The sequence below is a fragment of the Eptatretus burgeri genome, chromosome 6 (genome assembly GCF_056783735.1).
Source record: "Eptatretus burgeri isolate ZD-2024b chromosome 6, Ebu_testis_v1, whole genome shotgun sequence".
NCBI lineage: Eukaryota > Metazoa > Chordata > Myxini > Myxiniformes > Myxinidae > Eptatretus > Eptatretus burgeri.
In genome coordinates this window covers 2178654-2198888 of record NC_140966.1, presented here as the reverse complement: position 1 = coordinate 2198888, position 20235 = coordinate 2178654, and the positions used below count along the sequence as shown (strand labels likewise).

General features: G+C 41.1%; 1 protein-coding gene across 8 annotated transcripts in view; it reads right to left on the bottom strand.

Moving 5' to 3' along the window:
* PTPRD (protein tyrosine phosphatase receptor type D) overlaps positions 1-20235 on the bottom strand; it is a 382026-nt gene that overhangs the window by 311885 nt on the left and 49906 nt on the right. For all 8 annotated transcript variants that reach the window (XM_085883705.1, XM_085883708.1, XM_085883709.1 and 5 more), the window contains exon 2: positions 2858-3033. In XM_085883705.1, coding sequence (XP_085739831.1) covers positions 2858-2945 — 88 coding nt within the window. In that variant the 5' untranslated portion in view covers positions 2946-3033. The remainder of the gene's footprint in view (positions 1-2857; positions 3034-20235) is intronic.

The following is a 20235-nucleotide window of genomic DNA, read 5'->3' as shown; positions in this document are numbered from 1 at the left end:
AGATGCTTCATCGAGTTGGAGATGCAGCGGGAGTCAGATAAATATCCCAAATTAGCTCAAAATAAATGTGTATAAGTGGGAAGTCAAAGAAATACAAAAACTAAAACAAAAATCCCACTTTATCAAAAGAAATATCAAATCCACAAAACTCTGGCAGTTTGGGTGAAATTATACAATTTAATTATGGGATTTTGTTGCTGCCTGAATGTTTGTAAATGCCACTTCCTGTGAGCATATGACACTGCACAGGAAGAGAAGCAATCTGAGAGACAAAGACAGCTGCAAATTAATTATGAACACCCTGGGGCAATAGAATTGCCTGGCGGCTTGGAAGTCGTGAGAAGAGATGATCAGGGATTTGTAGACTTTGGTAACTTATGGCAAGCCCACTCAGGTTCATCTCATCCTCAAGGGGAAGGCCTCAGGCAAGTGTCAACAGGAGGACTAAAAGAATTCCTCCTGTAGTAAGACAGGATGAACTGGAACGACATCACTGTGGAGGCAAAAGATGGTGACGTGCCACAGTGCGCCGTTGTTTGAGGTCATGTCCCCAGAAAATGACGCCACTTCATCTTCTTTATCACCAGTAATTAACGTGCTCCCCCACCCCCCTCAGTTGAGGTTATAGTTTTGCATCTGAATTAATAAATCTCTTGTGACATATGGTCATTAATCATGGGGCAGGTCTTCTCACATGCAACAATGTGAAAATCTGACCTTGTAACCGGCAGGATAAGCACAAGCACTTTCAAGTACCTGTAGCCTGACAGATTATCCCAGACAATGACAATTTAGTCCCAGTTTTTGGCAACGAACTGCAAAATATCCCATGGTGAAAATACCAGATGCATCCTGTGACACTTTCTAGTAATATATGGGGACATTAAATTTGAAAGAAAAACATCGCAGGCTATGACAAACCAGCTGCACCCAGTAGGCAATTTAACCTTGTGCAAGAAACCATTTGATGCTGTGAAAGACAATGGAGTTTGAACTAATTTTCACACTTACGAAGATAATAAAATACTGTACGTGTAAATTTTAAATTAAAAAACCACGTTCCACCCCCCAAAAAAAAAAAAAATTAAATAAAATATATAAATCCTCACATTAGCCAAAGCTTCAGAAACCAAAGGAAACTCCCCCAAAATTAAACGAGTCACGTGGCATTGTACAAAATTTGTGTCCTGACTGTCACACTACCTTCCACCAGTATCACGGAGGCAGAGCATATCTCAATTACATCTGATCAAGCGTCGTATACTTGCCTGGGGTACCCGCGGGCAGGTCATGAGTGCCAAATAAATTTGGCCGACCAGCTTAAGTTTGGTGTGCATAAATATTTGTTCATGTAGCTTGGTTGGTACCTTTTTAAAAACGATTGCTTGTTGCTATACAGTCATCTCATTTACTCTGGCTTTTGAATTTGACTTTATATCCCTGGGTAGTACCAGTTGTTTCTATTCCTTGGCCAAAGCTGCTGTTGGTAATAACACAAGTTCTGGTGCAAAGAAAGTACAAAGAAGTTCAATGCAAGAAGAGGCCATTAGCCTAATCAAAGTCGACACAATGTTTGCTAACCTATGGTGGTTTGACCATGCTCCATTCTTTTTAAATGTTAGGCATCAAGCAAGGAAGCAGCACAAACCATCTTAAAGTCTTCGGCGTGACTCGGCTGGGGTTCAAACCGCCGTACCATTTTAAACCCTTTGGATCATCGCAATACTCACGTGCTTCGCTTACAGCCGCTGTGTGAATTAAAATATAGCGTTGGACAGTTCAGCATTTGGCCTTTGGTAATCCCAATCCTTATTCAGTTTGGACAGGTAGACAAAATGTGAATACGAGATCCCTGTCAAGAAACTTCAATGCAGGAAGAAGCCATTTGGCCCATAAATCCTGCACAATGGTTGACTACTGATGGTCGTTTGTCCTTCCTCTATCGTTTTTAAATGCTGAGCATCAAGCAGAGAAAAATAACATGCCATTGTTAAAAAAAATCTTTAATTATGACTCAGAGTCAGAGGCAGATTTGAACCACCACCCTCCAGACTCCTGACTCCTGACTCTCGAACCATTACTCCGCTGAATGTGATGTTATTTAAAGCACTCCGTATTCATTTGTTGGAAATAGTGAAACATTAGGTTAATGAGTCAGTGATAATTATGAGAAGATTTTGCAGCAACCAGGCAAACGTCAAACAGTTGATAAAACAAAATTGGCCACAATGAGCCACAGTTCAGCCCATATATATATATATATATATATATATATATATATATATATATATATATATATATATATATATATATATATATATATATATATATATATATATATATATATATATATATATATATATATATATATATATACACACACACATACAAATAATGATTGGTTCTCTCGATGATTTGACAGCATTGCTCAAAAAAAATGACTTTGTCATCAAGTTCCACATAAAAATAAATATATAAAGTGCACAAGGCTGCGGATGCCAAAGGGTGTTTTGTTTTTTCTTCCACGCAAGGATTTTTCAAATGAAAATCCATCTGTGAATGATTCATACAACACGTGACTTGAGAAGTACTGCATGTGCTCGTGTGTGTTTATGTGTTCAAGTGTGAGTGTTATAAGTTTGGATGACGTTTGATTTCTATATGTCCCTAAATCATTTGACGGAACGACTTGAAAACCGGTGGTTGCACTCGGGATGATGGTTTTAGGAGGTGAAAAGAAAAACAAGAAAAGCACCTGGAATTAATCACATGTTATCGAATATACATTCCTGCGTCATCCTCAGCGTATACGTCATGTTTGCATTCCATAATGAACGCCATAGCACTGATCACTTACTGGAAGCATTGCTCAAGGGAAAGAAGCAGATGAAAATGATCACCAAGTAAACGTGAAGGCAAACGTTATGGCATCCAGTCTGAGCCATGCCGGTTGAGACCGCAATCCCACGAGGAGCAGTGAGAGGGGCGAAGGCCAGTCGGTTTGAAGTCAGTGGGTGAGCCGGCAGCTACTGCCTGCAAAACAGGTACACAAAATAGCTTGATATGTTTATTTGATGCTGCCAGAATCTGACCAACAGACCCAATGCTCAATCAGATGGAAATTAGCATGTTAACAAGTACACGGGTCAGGAAAATGAACCCAACGAATGGCCCGTTGCTCCGTCAATGACTTGGGAATAATGGGAATGGATCATTGCCTGACGCGGTCTTTTTTGGACCGGAAGAATTTCAGTCGTTGAATAAACCTTCACTGCTTATGTGCACATTTGAGCAGCATATGAAATGTAGACACAAACGAGGATACAGGCAAATGTAAAAGCATTCTCTGAGACACAAACACTCTTTTGATGCCCCTCGTTTAAATGCACCAAACCTCAAAAAAAAAAAATCAGATGCTATCAAAACGAATTTCATTTTGACCTTGCTGCCCCTGCGTCCAAACCTCACGCTTTAACATAACATTAATGAAAATCAGCTTTACTTTTTTCTTTTTTTTTTCCCCATGTCTCGACATGCGAAGCAAGTACCATTTCCGACAATGAAATTCCATTTGGCAAAAATCCCGACGCGTCGGTTTACTATATAGCGCAGAGTGGAAGCAAATTCTGTGTACTTCAGCTTTAAATACACGTTGATTTGACTTTTCTTGCCTCGTCCACCCAGCCTTCCAGAAAATATCAAAATAACACCGTCAGCAGCGGCGACGCAGTCTGGTCAAATGCTTCCTCAAAAAAAGTAAATAAATAAATAAATAAAGAAGAACATCTGGCCCAAATGCTTGCACAGCTTCTATGGGCCGTTCCACCGGCTCCCACCGGGCTTCACAAAGCTGTGGTATGCAGGCCCAAAACATATGGCTATATGGACGAATGCCAGAACAGCAAACTTCACCGTCGATAAGGGAAAGGATGTTGGTGAAGAATGGTGAGAAAGGTTACAAAGAAGTACGGCAAGATGACGGAAATAATGCATACAGGTGAGCACAAAGGAGATATTTTTTGTTTGAAAAACAACAAATTATTTTCCATTTCAACATCTTGCAAAAATAAAAATACACCATTAAAATGTAAATTGTAATTTTAGGGTAACAAGGATCACAGTCTTGTGCACTGATGTAATCCATCCATCCATTGGGACCACACTCTGTGTGTAGAGCGTTGGTGCTGCCAAAGCAGTCGCCTTGGCTATTTGGCACAATCCTGGACGGGTCGCCACTCCGACGCAGGATACCGACAAGCTGGCACTCATTTTGCCGACCTCGGAAGGACGACAGGTAGAGTCAACCCCACCTGGTGTTAATTCAACAAACCGAATGGGATTTGAACTCAGGATCCGTGGATCCCAAGTCCACCACCCTAACCATTAAGCCAACGCCAAGCATGCTGATGTAATAAAATGCGTTAATGCATCTTTCCAGCTTTTCCGGAAGTGCAGCTGTGTGAACCCAATCCGATGAATCATACCCAGCATGCTGGTCTATCTGTCATGGGATAGAGGAATACAGAACACTCACAAGGTGATTGGGTAACAGCACTTTTTGTCAGGATTCTGTTCATCCTTTGAAAAGTATAAAATGTTGAAACGTTGAGCAAATAAATGCCGTATGAGGGACTGAAAGGGCCATTACTGAAGCAAGTAATTTGGATTGAAATGGCATTGTTCTCCGCAGCACTCCCACTATTTATTCGCATGGAAAATTGAGTGTTTGCCCAACATGCAAAATACTGGAAGTATAATCACACGTTGTGCTTAAAATGATCGTTTATTTTGAAATGTTCTCTTTCCACATCTGAAAGGCTTAACTTTTGAAATTAAGAAAGTCATTGCATTAACTTGAATATAATTTGTCTTTTGAGTGTTGTTATTTGCAAAATTGATGTCAAAAAAAAAGAAGAAGAAAAGGCTGCACAGTGTCCAAAACATTTTCAAAATGTTTCAATACGTGATGTTCACAATGCACCGAACTCGTTTAATAGGTTTTGGTGGAAGTTTGAAGTGCATTGTAAAGGTTGTTTTGGATGGAATATTCAGTAGCACTTCAATATTATATCAGCATTCCTCTCCTGCATAATCTGAAAATTATCAGGACAATTTGGACATGCTATATCATGTCCTCGTCCTCATCCTCATCCTCATTTTCATCCTCAAGGCACGAATATCAGGCATGCTATATGTGGACAATATTTTCCAGGAGCATGGGTTGGAAGGATCGCCCAGAGGTATTAGCTATCTGCGGTGTCCAGCCTGAGTTTGAATCTCGACCCAGCTATGAACTGAACTGTCACCTTGGCATTTCGTATGCAGCATGACACAAAAATGTGCGTGCCGTCCATCGAATGGGTATTAATCGGGATGACCAATCTGTCGGTACTGTTCGATGGTGGATGGTAAAGATCTCATGGTGTGTTAGATGAAAAGGAGTCACATTATCACCAGCACCTTGAACAAATTCCTCATTTCTGCCATTTTATTCTAATGCCAGGCCTGGCCAGACAGTTCATGAAAGACCTGAGACAAAAACGTTCCGCCGGTTGACCCCACAATTAGGTGGGAATAATTGGAGCTGTTAAAAAGCAGTAGTCTTCCAGGAGCCCAAGACAATTTGTCAGAAAAACAAATTTCCCAAAGGTTTTCCCAAAGATTATGTTCATTTTATAGAATATCCTCCAAAACCGCAATGCAATTCTTGTTTCATTACAAGTTGCATTAAAGACAGAGAGAAATGAAATTGCAAATATAATAATAATAAAAATAAACAGCACAAATCATTGGAATAACCAATTTTGCATTTATCTTTCAAATCAAATGTTAAAGTTAAAGATTTTTTTTTCACAATTTCCAACCATTCTCTGAGGGTTTTTAATTTAAAAGCATATATGCCATTGCTGCAATAACATTAACAACTAGAAGGGCACTCGGTAGAGCGCATACCTCCTCCACGCAATGCCTGATCCATGAGAACATATCGGGCCAAATATATTTTTGAGATATCGTGCTGTAGATCGTTTTTGGCCCGATCTCTCAATGGTGAAGAATCACTGAAAAAGAATTAAATAATTCTCGTATCCAGATCTGGATCTTCACCAAAATCGAATCAATTCGTCCATGCCACACACACACAATCTGTCCACAACTTTGTGAGATATCCTGCACACAGACAAACAGACAAACAGAGAGAAAGGGGTGAAAACGTAACCTCCTTCACCTTCAGTGGCGGAGGTAAAAAAAAGAAGCCAAAAACGAAGAAACAACAGCCAGCAACTTCAAGGTAATCCCCCAAAAAATCCTCATGAATATTCACAGCATCGTCACACCGTCCACCAACCATCACAAACTGTAGATTGTGAGATTGTCACAACACATTTTGATAGACGATTAAAAACATAGAGCAAACAAACCAACCAAAACACCTTCCACTACACAAGATTTTAAGTTCTGGTATGTCTTACAAATATAGCTACAAACACCAAGGTGTCATCGCAGACACAATCACGGGTTGCTGGATCTCGAGGGCTTGCCCGAAACCATTGAGCTCTTCCACGTAGGAACTTGGTATTTGTCTATACATATGCCCACTACAGTAAAACCTTCATTCAAATGTAATGACTGTAACAATTCGATGAAGAAGCAACACAGCAGCTATTATTCTATTATATCACATCCCATGTGAGAGTGAAATTTTTTTTATCATATCATGTCTCATGATTTCTGTACCATCTGGATCCTCCAATCATCAGCCCACACTAATATTTTAGTGCTATAAAATGCAACAAAAGCAGAAATTTCCACAAAGTTATGTTTTCTGGGACATATTGTACATAACGTACTCTAACCATATTTAACCATATTATACTGGGATGCACTATAACCATAGTTTGCCTTCTTGGACCACACTGCAAAGTTCTTGTGGTGTAAAATGTCAAGTGATCAACAACCAAACATTGTATCGAATAGTCATATGTTTGACGTGTTATCCATAATTGTGAAAAGCATTCCACAATTTTAAACCGATCTTCAAGAAACTTCAACACTTCAAGAAACTTCCAGGTAGAGTTCATCATAAGCAAGAAGTCTATTATATTGTTTTTGAGGTCAAAATGTGAAAAAGTCCACGTAGGCCAAAGGTCAACAACTCTTTCACATTTCTAAAATCCTCAATTTTCATCCGATTGACTAGAATTTTGAAGAGGATTTATATTTCAGGTCACTGAATTCAACGAACAAGTATATTTGAGGTCAAAATAGGCCAAAAGGTCAACATCGGCAAGAATTTGTAAAATGATCAATTTTCATCCAATCGACTTGAAATTTGAAGAAGAGTTGCATATTTGTTCATTGAATTCAACCACCAATACATTTTTGAGGTCAACATAGGCCAATAGGTCATCGGCCATTGGTCAACAACTTGGGTGAGATTTCTAAAATCCTCAATTTTCATCCCATTGACTTGAAATTTGAATAGGATTTATATTTCAGGTCACTAAATTCAACGGAGAAGTATATTTGAGGTCAACATAGACCAAAAGGTCAACATAGGTCGAAGGCTAACAACTTTGGTGAAATTTCTAAAATCCTCAGTTTTCATCCCATTGACTTGAAATTTGAAGAGGATTTGCATGCCAGGTCACGGAATTCAACGGAAAAGCATTTGTGAGGTCAACATAGGCCAAAAAGTCGACAAATGCCAAATTTCTAAAATTGTCAATTTTTATCCGATTGACTTGAAATTTGAAGAGGATTTGCATATGTGGTCAATTAATAAAACCACCAATTATTTTAAGGTCAAATTTGTTTCATGGCTTTCGCAAGTATCATCCTATTCACGACATCTTTCTTGTTTATTTGTTTGTGTATTTGTTTGCTTGTTTGTGTGTTTGCTTGTTTATGTGTTTACTTGTTTGTGTTTGTGTATTTGCTTGTTTATGGATTTTCTTGTTTGTTTGTTTGTTTGTGTGAGTATATATCATATATATGAGGTATATGTCACATATGTTTGAGAAAAAGTGTTACAAAAAAACCTGGACAAATTTGGTTGTTAATATATTTCGAACCACAAGTGATACAATGATACCTTTTGGTCGATATGATACAGAAACTCAAAAAGTTTTGTTGACACCATCAATACACTTCAACATAAGCTCCGTTTATCGCACGCAGGACATCAAGATGGTACACGAGTTCTTGCCATGTTCAGCTCAGTACATTTGGGTCCACCAGTGTGGATGCAGCTGTGATCCAAGAACAAAGATCCTGCAGGTTTACCACCTTGGCATTGTAGATATATTTGACAAACTCCCAGAGGAAAAAAAAAAAAATCAAGGGGCTTATGTCTGATGAAAAATCAAGGGGCTTATGTCTGAAAAATCAAGTGGGCCAAGTGGTTGGTCCGTCTCAGCCAATCCAGTGACCTGAACATTTTTCATTCAGGATGGCTGGAATGACTAAGGCCCAATGAGGGGGAACACTATCCTGTTGAAAAATGATATCAGGTTGCAGGTCTTCAATCTGTCAGAAGGCGAATCCTTCCAACGTGTCCATGTAAGTTGTTGAAGTCACTGTATCCTCCACAAATAAAAATGGACCCACCAAACGGTCATGCATGGAGAAGGCTACACCACACATAGACCTTTGGATTGTCAAGTATATGCTCAATGACCACGTGGGGGTTTTGAGAACCCTCGATCCTCACATTTTGCCAGTTGACTTTCCCCGATACATGAAAGCAAGCTTTGTCTGTGAACATTACCTTTTTAAGGTAACGTTCATCATCCTCGATGCGACTGCATTTCCAAGGCAAACAGCTTGCGGTTGGGTCCGTCATTTGGTTTGAGTTCCTGCAGAATCTGCACCTCACAGGCATAAAGCTTCAGTTTCTTATGCAAAATCCTGTGTACATTGCTGGTTGGTCGTCTCAGTTCTCTGATGTGCGGTCGGATTGATTTTCTGGGACTTTGTTGAAATGATTCACACACTCGTTCAACGTCTGCTGCACTTGTGCTTGGTCGACCGGTACTTTTCTGTTTCTGATAACCTCCAGTCCCCTTAAACCTCCTGCACCACTTTCTGATACTAGTCCGCGATGGCGGATTCCTTCCATACCTTGTACGGAAATTACGCTGAAGTTGCGTGTAGGATCTCGTGTCGATGAACCATTCGACGTACTGAGCTTTCTCCTGTGGAGTCGCCATTTTCTTTAACATTAAATCACCAGACTTGGAAATAAAGAAAACTTTTTGAGTTTCTGTATCATATCAAACAAAGGTTATTGCATCATTTGTGGTATATATTACCAAAGTTGTCCAGGTCTTTTTGAAACACCCTGTATGTCAGGCTGTAGAGCAAACAATAAGGTAAGCCAGATGCAATGGCAATAGTGTCTGGACGCTCGATGGGTGGCAAAATGGCCATGTCAAGGCATGGTAGAAAAAAAAAAACGAGAGTAATTTGACTGCACGCAGTCGACGGGTATGCATCCGCTCTCCCGCACAAACACTTGAGTATTGACATATTTGACCCTTGACCTTTATCATATCTGGCCCAAAATCTAATCAGTTAATTGCCCTGTCTAACTTTACCTTTGTACCACGTTTGATGAAATTATGTCCAATATTTGAGTTAGGGCGTAAACAGTAAAATTTCAGTTTGACCTTGACCTTTATCACATCTTGCCCAAAATCTAATCTAACTTAATTGCCCTGTCTTACTTTACCTTTTTACCAAGTTTGATGAAATTCTACAATTTGCTTCTTGAGTTATCGCGTAAACGAAAATCCGGACGGATGGACAACCCGGAAACATAATGCCTCCGGCACCCTTGGTGCGGAGGCATAAAAACAACAGGCCACCAGAGTAAAGGTCAGCAAAGAACATACTGTCTTCAAAATTTGACTTTCCCCAACTCCCTTGTTGTTCTCTACTGTTGGCACTATTTCACTTTTCCTCCCATTGAAGTAAAAACCATAGGGTTCAAAACTTCAGATATTGTCCTGCCTCAAACACACGTGACAGCTATTTGGATTATGTCTACAGTGGACATGCATAACACACACACACACACACACACACACACACACACACACACACACACACACACACACACACACACACACACACACACACACGTCTCACCTTGTGCTAATTAAAAGATACATTAGCTACAGTGGTCGTTGTATAAAAAATGTTAGACAGAGAACCTTATGGGCAGCTTAATGTTTCTGTTTCTGGTTTTTTTTTTCTCTTTCTCTTTCTTCTGTTCATCCGTTCCCTTGCTTGTCATATCCATCATTGTAATTTCCCCACAGCCTCATTGTCAGGAAGCCTCATTTCCCCTCCGTCACCTTCCTCCTCTATGAAGCTAGATTTTAAATAAAATAATCCTCCTGGTGCACAAATTAAATTGAAAAAAAAAGTGAATCGCAAATACTTAAAAAAAAAAAAGTGTTACTACAAAAGCCTGAAATATCGAGTTTGATGCGATAGAGCTTGCATAAGTGGTATCTTGCATTTGTGAAAATTTCCAAGATAACTGACTATTACCTTGCTTCCACACGCCACTCAACCCCGGCTGAAAACTGTGCCACCCCTGATATTGCCTTTCCAAGTAATTCAGCAATCCCAGTTTGGAGCGTCAAAGTGAGATGGACCTGCTTTTATCTTGACCCTTTCCCAAAGTATGCGGATGCATGATGGGATGAACACTGGCTAATCGGGTAACAAGTCGGCGTGTACTCTTTGAGACAAACAGAAAGGAAAGACACCATTTTTTAGCCAACGATAATCCTAATTATTCTTTGGCACCTCTCAAAAGCAACGAGTAGGCAGAAGAGAAGAGAGAAGTTCCAAAATATTATGATGGTGAAATGTCAGCTTATCCCAAGGAGACGATACACATTCAAGGTCTGAAATCGTTCATAGACATAGCATTTTTCTCAGGCCAAACAATGCACCTCGGACCACAGAATCACTAAGCAAGCCTGGGTGGGTTTTCTATCCTGTCGGGTTTCACTAAAAGCTTGCCGAGGAAGAACTACACACATCTATCAAAAACGTCCACTGAATGGAAACTCAAACTTTTCATTCAACTCCGTTAGACAAACCGTGTGTGGGCTGCAGGATAACCTGGGTCAGGCCCGCAAAGTTTTCAACCCAAGTTGCACGGCGCATGGAGACAAAGCATAAGTCATACTCTTTGGGAATGAGGTCTTGATCAGAGCAAAGAAGCAGAAGTTCTACAATTGGTGACCGCGTTTTGAAAGCTGCTTGGCTTAAATTGTTCTTCAAAGAGAATTGTTTATACACAAGCGTCTGGTCGCAAGAGCTGTAAAATATCAAATCTAAGTTAAATGCAATTGCATTTTCAATCAAAAGAAACATGTTCACATATAATGACAAAAAAATATAAGCCACACAGTCCATTCATCAAAATTGGGAATTGTGATCACCTGTATGTACATCATATATACAAACATCCATCCATCCATTGGGAACATACTCTGTGCTGAGCATTGGTGCTGTTAAACAGTCTCCTTGGCTATTAGGTACAATCCTGGATGGGTCGCCACTCCGACGCAGGATACCAGCAAGCTGGCACTCATTTTGCCAACCTCAAAAGGATGACAGGCAGAGTCAACCCCACCTGGTATTAATTCAGCAGGAAAGTGGGATTTGAACTCAGGATCCCGAGGATCCCAAGCCCACCACTCTCACCATTAAGCCAACACCAAGCATAGACGCATACATACGTTTGTGCACAAAAAAATTAACATAAAATTGTGCTGCAGAAAATTATCATGTACCATAACAGATTTAAGGGTTAGCAGGATGGCCTTGAGGGAGGCACACTTCCCTCTCAACTGTGTAACCTGAGTTTGAATGTCCACCCAGCTATAAACTGCCATCCTGGTGTTTTAACAGGTAGAGTGATTCATCAATGTGTGTGCCATCCCTCGGATGGATATGAAACTGGGCGATCCATCTGTTGGCATGATTCGGTGTATGTTAAAGATCCAACAGTGTCCTTTACGATGAGTAAGCAAGCTATCACCGGCACGATGGTCAAATTCAAAATTCCTGCCCTGACTTCCTGCGTCGGGAGCGGCGACCCATCCAAGATTGTAACCCTCACCAAGGAAACTGCTTCAGCAGCACCGATGCCCCGTAGAGCAGAGTTCATGATCTAATAAAGGAGTTGAACATTCCTGGGTAGGCTATATATCACGATGCGGAGGAAAGTTTCAACAAATAAACCACAAATGCTTCAAAGCCTTGAAACTGATATGCTTTTATTATTATTATTTTTTTTTTAGGTTGCGGCTGGATTGTCTGATTATATCATTTATAGATAACAACATCACCTGCTTCTAAAACACGTTTCGAGTCCAATTTAGGTTTAAAATAAATAAAAAAATCATGAAATAACGCAGGATATTTGGACTTTCCAGGTACAGTCTGGTTCCCTCCCTCTCCTCCGATGGCAGTTATTGCCTCACAAAGCCTACCGGGGTTTCTACAGCTTGAACAGCGAGAGTTTGTGAAACAAAAGCAAAATAAATTGAGCATGAGGTGCTCTCGGGGAAAAAGCAGTGTAAATGAAGGAAAACCAATTTCCAGCAATGCTGAACAATAAGTCGGAGTCGAACGTGGGCTTCAAAAGCTGCAAAGTTGATGAAGAGCATTCTTCAAGCATTTCACATTTCATTGAATTCTTTTCCTGATGAAGACCTCTGGACGGTGGGCGTATTCATCAGTTTAACACCCACAAGGACGAACTGCCACCAGCCGTGCAACATTTCAGCAGTTGCGAGACCAAGAGAAGGAGAAACAGCACAGAACTGGGGCTCGTTGAGAAAAATCTGAAACCCAGCAACACCTGAAACATGGTTCGCTGGGTGCTAAGGAAGAGGTCAAGGGAGCACGTTGTGTCACTGACTTCAAGAATATCACGAGGACTGCTCAAAAACCTCACCTTGAGAGAGGTCAGATCATCGATTGACCAGTTTGTGCTCCAATCTGAAACAGAAAGATGCTGGGCTAAGCTGCCATGCTGCAGAGCCATTGAAATGTCCATGCACCAATCAATTTTGTGATGAACAGAATCTGACAAAAGTGATTTCTGGCTCATTTCTGAGCCACATTGTCCTGGAACAGTGCTGACATATTGCTTCCAACAATTCCTCTTCTTCTAGAGCTACCGTTCAGCAAAAGCGCAGGAGCACGTAGATGGATAGACATGGTCATTGAAACCTCATTTCTCTTCAAGACATTCACAAGCACCCACAACGGGGCTTGAGGATATTTGTGAGGATTTGTTATACATTCTCCCAAATCTAGGGGCTCGGAAGGTACAGCACAAATAAACCTTGGTCCGTTTTGAGGTGCCAGCTGCTCCATGCATTGCACCAGTTTCCATCTTTATTCTTGAGGGAGAGCCTATTCCAGGACCGATCAGACGTATAACCAGCTGACGGCTCGGTCACCAAGCATCCATTTAAAAATTCAAGCTGGGCTGCATCTCAAGACTCCACCATGAAAATTATTTTTCAACACAACCTTTCACCCTTGTGCTCCCTTAATGAGATGCCAGACGCCCAATGTAGCTTTGTGGGGCTGAACATAAGTGCTCTGAGGCCAGCCCATGAGTGCACTTGTCCAGACCATGATCAACCTTCCCATTCTGAATCACACCACTTTCCTGGTTAAAACTTTATGAGTTACACAATGATACGATTTATCATTGCTCACCTTTCTTTACCTGTCTGCGATTCAAATTATTTACGTTGTTTTTTTTATTTCATGCATTTAAATATTTTCCAATCGTCATTTTTACCTTCGCAACCGAAGGTGGACGGAGGTACTGTTTTCACCCCCGTCTATTTGTGAGAAGGCTATCTCAAAATGTTATGGACAGACTCAGACGAAATTTGGTGGACAAGATAGGGGTGAGAGAAGGACAAAATGATGAGATTTTTGGTGAAGATCCAGATCCAGATACAAGAATAATTATTTGAGCGATTCGTCACCATTGAGAGATTGGGCCACAAAAGATATATCACAGGATATCTCAAAAACTCATTGATGGATTCTGACGAATCTTAGTGGACATATTGGGTGTGTGACGAGGATGAATTCGTAAGATTTTGCTGCAGATCCAGATCCGGAACCAATATATAATTTACCGAGTGATTCTTCACCATTGAGAGAAAGGCCGAAAAACTATGTATGGCACGATATCTCAAAAAGTTGTGGACGGATTATGACAAAACTTGGTGGATGAGTTGGGTGGGTGACGAGAGCAAGCCGATTAGATTTTGGTGTGTGACAAGGATGAAAGGCCGGATCTGCATCCGAACCAATCAGTAGGATACAAAACATAAACTGTTCAGCCTGGCGGAGATATGCGCTCGACCGAACGTCGTTCTCGTGCTTTCCTCTTTCATAGAATATATAACACTAAAACGGTTTCATGTCATCTTTTAACTGTTTCAGAAGACGTGCATGCTCTGGAGCCAAACCATGGGTCTCCACTGCAGATGGCTTACATCACTGGCTCGTTCTTCCATTTGTTTGGGTAAAATCTTGTAACCCACTTTGGCATATGTGCACTACAAAACCTGACATATTTCATGCAAATTACAAATATCAAGTACACCCATTAATCAAGGCACATGCACATGCACGCAGGCACGCACACATTCGACAAGCTCAAGCTTGTGGAGCTAAGTGGGATTTGCAGGCCAATGAGAGAGTATTATTTATGATTGATTGGGCAATACGTACACAAGTGCTGGCACACAGCAAACGATGCTACATCAGCAGTTGGCTGCCATCCCAGCAGCTCCTCTCCTGTTGCACAATCATATATAAAATAAACTGTTGTCATTTTACGGCACTATTTAGTAACTTTCCTACGTGCCAAAGATGACAAACCAAGCCTTGCAGATCTACTGCGAGCCGATTGCTAATCATATTTTGTTTCATCAAAAGGAACAATAACAATCCTATCTTTACAAGATGTTCATACAGCTGAACACATTAGCAAACATTCCATTATTTGTGACATTGCAATACCTTGAGAAATATATGCAGTGAATAGCGATGAAAGAAACATCATTAAAGCCCACGTGGAAAGAGGCTGCTGCAAGGAAGAGATTTATAAAATGCAATATTTAAAAAAGCATATCTTAAAAAGTATACTAATTAGATATTATAAAATCTCGTAAAATAGTGCAAAAAGACCTTCTGCAAGGTGACCATCCATCCATCCATCCATTGGGACCATACTCTGTGCAGAGCGTTGGTGTGGCCGAAGCAGTCTCCTCTGCTATTTGGCACAATCCTGGACGGGTCATCACTCTGACGCAAGATACCAGCAAGCTGGCACTCATTTTGCTAACGTCAGAAGGATAACAGGCTGAATCAACCCCACCTGGTATTAATTCAACAGCCAAGCTCAATTTGAACTCAGGACTCAAGGATCCCAAGCCCACCACTCGAGACATTAAGCCAACACCAGGCATGTGTTGGAACCTTTAATATAATGTATTACTCATAAATGCAAATGTAGAAAAAGAAAAAGAAAGCTACTTTTTACCTCCAAACAATTACCTTAATATCCGGTGGACATATCAAGCCTATATTCTTCTCAGACAGCATCATATCTGATCATCAGTTTGGATTCCTGCCTGGTTACTCATCTTCGGATATGTTGTTGCGTCTTACTCAACATCGTATGGAGACCAGAAACATTAAAAAAAAATTGTATCCGTAGTCGATGCTCATATAAGAGCTAATACACAAAACATACAACAAAGGGAGCAGGAGACAAGGGGGATGGGGCAGAGAGAGAAAACAACAACAGCAGGGAGCATGGACATCAGGACATCTGTGGAACAGAGATGGAAGGGGCAGGATACACGGGGTGAACAAGATGGACACTACAGGGACTTTCAGTAAGGAAAACAGGGAATTTGAAGGAGGTGGGTTTGGGGTGGGTTAACAGGGGTAGAAAAGATAATATTTTGGATGGGGGAAGATAAGAGATTGTTTGTGGTGAACAGCTGTTTTGAAGAACTGGAGGAAAGAGTGGGATTGAAGACAGTGTGGGAGTTTGTTCCAAAGGTGGGAAAAAGAAGAATGAAAGAGTTAAGATGAGCAGTGATTCTTGATTTTGGCAGTTTCACCAGAAGAGGGTTGTTGGCAGACCTTGAGCACCCAGAAGAAATATCAGGGGGACAGCGCAGACAGAGCAGGAGGTGCAAGGCCGGAAAGGAGTCAGTGGAAGACAGAATGACCACCCACCTTTCTGCGGTGAGAAAGTGAAAGACCCAAAGAAAACTTGAGGTAAGAGTTGTTCTTTGGACATGTCAAGAGCATTTGACATATGGACAGTGGACAAAAAAACGGAAACACCAAAAGAATGTCACTTAGTTCGGTGTTGGGCCAAAACATGCATCCAGGACGGCATGGATGTGACGTGCCATGGAATCAACAAGGGTGCGGAACTGTTCTGCAGGAATGTGTCACCATTCTTCCACAAGCAGGTCCTCCAATTCACGTCGGTTTGATGAAGGTGGAATTCGATGTTCTTGGCACCGCTCCAGACAGTTCCACAATGAAATGCTCGATGGGATTGAGGTCCGGTTATTGGGAGGGCAATGGAAGATGGGTAACTTTGTCCTCGTTCTCCTCAAACCACCCAGTGACAACACGTGCCCTGTAGACCGGAGCATCGTCGTCCTGAAAGATACCTCTCCCAACAGGGAAGAATTGCCACATAATTGTATGCAGATGATCGCTCCAGATGGTAATGTGGCGTGCTGCGTCAATTTAATTAATGGACCGAGGGCATGCCAGGAAAATATGCCCCACACCATTATGGAAGCCCAGAACCTATTGTTGTTGGAACCAGGTACTCAGGGCTGTAGAGCTCACAGGGCTGTCACCATATGTGCACATGTTCATTCGGTGAAAATGTGATGAAGGACTACTCAACAGACCACATCACATTCCTCCACTGCTCGGCAATCCATTGCATACGCTCCTCGCACCACTGCATTTGCAAACAGACGTTGCCAAGTGGTATGAGCGCTTTGTGCAGAGCAACCCTGCAATGGCATCCAACCCTGTTAAGTTCCCTCCTGGCAGTTTTCGATGATACAGGATGCTCACGACACATGTTGAACTCGCACACAGTTTGACTGCCATTGCTCGCCAGTTTCACGTCACAGTCTGGACTAATGCTCATGCATCAGGCTTGTCGAGTATGTGCTTCCACCCACCGTTGCCCTTCCATGATGATATCTTTCCTTCTGTTTCCCAGGCTGACACCATCTTCGAGAGAGTTCCTCGTGACATGTAAGCAATTTCCACACCCTTTCTCATTGAATTGCCTGCCAAACGTGCATCAAAAATTACACCCCATTCAAACTTACTGAGGTCTTTTCTTGCAGCCATGATGGCTGATATTAATACCAAACTCGATGCAGGTGTTCCATTTTTGTGTCCACTATCTCAAGTATGACACGCCATTGCACTTGCTACGTTTGCTGCCTGTGGCATGCAAAGCCACATTCAACACCAAGCATTCTGACTTCTTACACTTGTGCAGTCAATGAGTTGATCTCAATGGAACGACCTCTCCTCTCCTATTTTAAGCTGAAGTCCCTCAGAGCAGTGTTTTGGGCCAGGTGATGTCCCTCTTACACCAAAATGACTGCCGTGATGCCCTGTATAGCCCTCTTTTCCTCCTTGCAGATGACTTCACTTCATGCCATATTGTATCCCATTCCCACAACAGGATAGCAGGAGCCGCTTCCCTCTCTGCTGACATGGAAAGGATCTGAAGCTCGGTTGACAAGAGGAATATGTTATTCAATGAAAGCAAATCTGATACCCTTACCTTGTCTCTTGAGAGTGGTTATCTCATAAAACTATCTATTTCCACAATCAACGATTGGAAAAGGATTCGCTCTTGATTTTCTGGGCTGCATCATTTGCCATGACATTTTCAAGGCTGACCATGTATCTAGGCTGGCTTCCAATGCCCTCTGCAATTTTGGGAATCCTCTGTCACACCAAGTCCTTCCTTACTAAGTCTGAACTTCTGACTGATAAGGCCTCCTTCTATCTAAATCGTCTTACTTAGAGATTAATTTGTTCCTCACCTCCCCTCCTTTCTTTAATCATTACTTCCTTTGCTTGCGACGTCAACATATTGTCCCACCATTCGTATGTTGTCTTTATTCCCTCAGCCCATTCGTCATGTTACTTTCGTGCTCTTCCTTGAGCAAAGACTATGTGTGTATAAAAAAAAAACAATTTGAAAAATTGCAAGTGATATTTCTCAGATCTCATTACCCCTCCCTGACCCCTCGCTCACCCGCTGCTACCAAGTCCTTTCGATATGTCCTAACTCATTATGATACCAGTATTTATTCATTGCCAATTTACCCATTCCTTCTCAACATGTTCCCCTCCGCTCCATTGTTGTTATATTCCTTTGTATTTCAGCTAGCTCTGCCATGACCTTCAATCTTCACATTAAAACACCATCGCTGTGTACCTTTTACACGAATTTTATTATTTTACCAGCAAATTACACTCAAACTTCTGCTTTAATGTTCATGACTCGTGGTACATCAACAATTCTCATTGTTACATCACCATTTCTCATTTCTAGCTTAAACTTTCCATCAATTGGCTGAATACAAACATCACGGGGAGGGCAAGCACATGACGGAAATAACGAGGACACAACTGAACCCACCCTTTGACATGAGTGCCGATTTGCACACGGGCCGAGAAAAGAAGTGTTTGCACATGTCCCGGGATTACATGCGGTCACCGAGGAAGCATATATGGGTGTGAAGGCAAAGGAAAAGAAAAAAAAATCCAATACACAAGCATGGATAGTTAGTTGTTGGACTACTTCATCATGTTTATCATTCAAAGATTTCCCCAGGTATGTTTCCCTGAGTTGGAAGAAAAGTGGAAGTCTTCAAATGAGGCCTTGTCTTGGAGTTTTTCACAATCAATGGAGATGTTTTGGGTTTTTTTTTTACTCACTTGTTGTGCTCAGGTGGTTGGAAAGAGTCATGGATTCCCGTTATGCATCACCAGCATCAACAAATCAAAAGGGCCGGCACTTGAGACTTGTTTTGCTTCAAAAGTGAATCCAGTGAAGCCCTTTGGTTAATGATCCATAATATTGACTTGTATTGACATCAATTTTAACTTCCTTGTTGTTACAGTAAAAACTAAGCTTATGTTATTGTGATTTGAACGTCTATTTTTTTCAGAATCAAGTTCATTCGTCGGAGCAGACGAGTCACATTTGGTTTGCATCTGCCTGAGAAAAGCCAGGATTTTCTGCATCCTGGCCACTATGTTGGTTGCTTTGGCAAAAACATTTGGTCTAACATCCGGTAAGAATGATTTTTTTTGATTTTTTTATTTTTTTTAAACAAACCAGTTTCGCAGAAAAAAAAAATCCATCAGCAACAAGACCCGAGTGAATGAAGATAGTGTACGGCAGGACAGGCTAGGACCTGCTGCTTTGTACGCTTGTCTGCAGCAGACTCTCTCGTGTTTACATTTGCCAAAGGAGAGCCGAAGCTTGTTCAAACTCAAACATATGCTACAGTTAAATCCCTGATATGTCATGGCTGGTTGCAATCAACAACGAGCAAAGTCCAACAATCATCCCCGATTGTCATGTTATTATTTCAAAGGCTGCGCTTCGAACATGTATTTTTGTGGGAGAATTCGATCCGCATACAAATTTTATTTACTTTAATTATGGTCCCTCACTCAAATAACTCACCTACTTCAAAATACCATTTGCTTGTCACCCAAACTTTGAAACTTAATCTTTTTTTTCTCTCGATAACCTCAACACTTTCAACTTGCATGATAATTGTTTACATATTTCAAGCAGTAACATAACTGGGTGTGTTTTCATTCACGACAAGCAAGTTCAATGACATGATCATGACCCACAACCACAAAAAGACTTTCTTTTCTTAAGTTACCATGAAGGAAACAACAAGGAATCCACATAAGACATCTGCATATCAGCTGTTGTTCAGTTTGTTTAATCCTTCAAGAGTTATCATTGATGACTGAATTATAGCAAAATCTAAAATTCCTGGATAATTGAAGGGAGAGAAATTTCAATAATGAGGCAACAAGCAGACCGAACTTGGAATTTTATCTCAG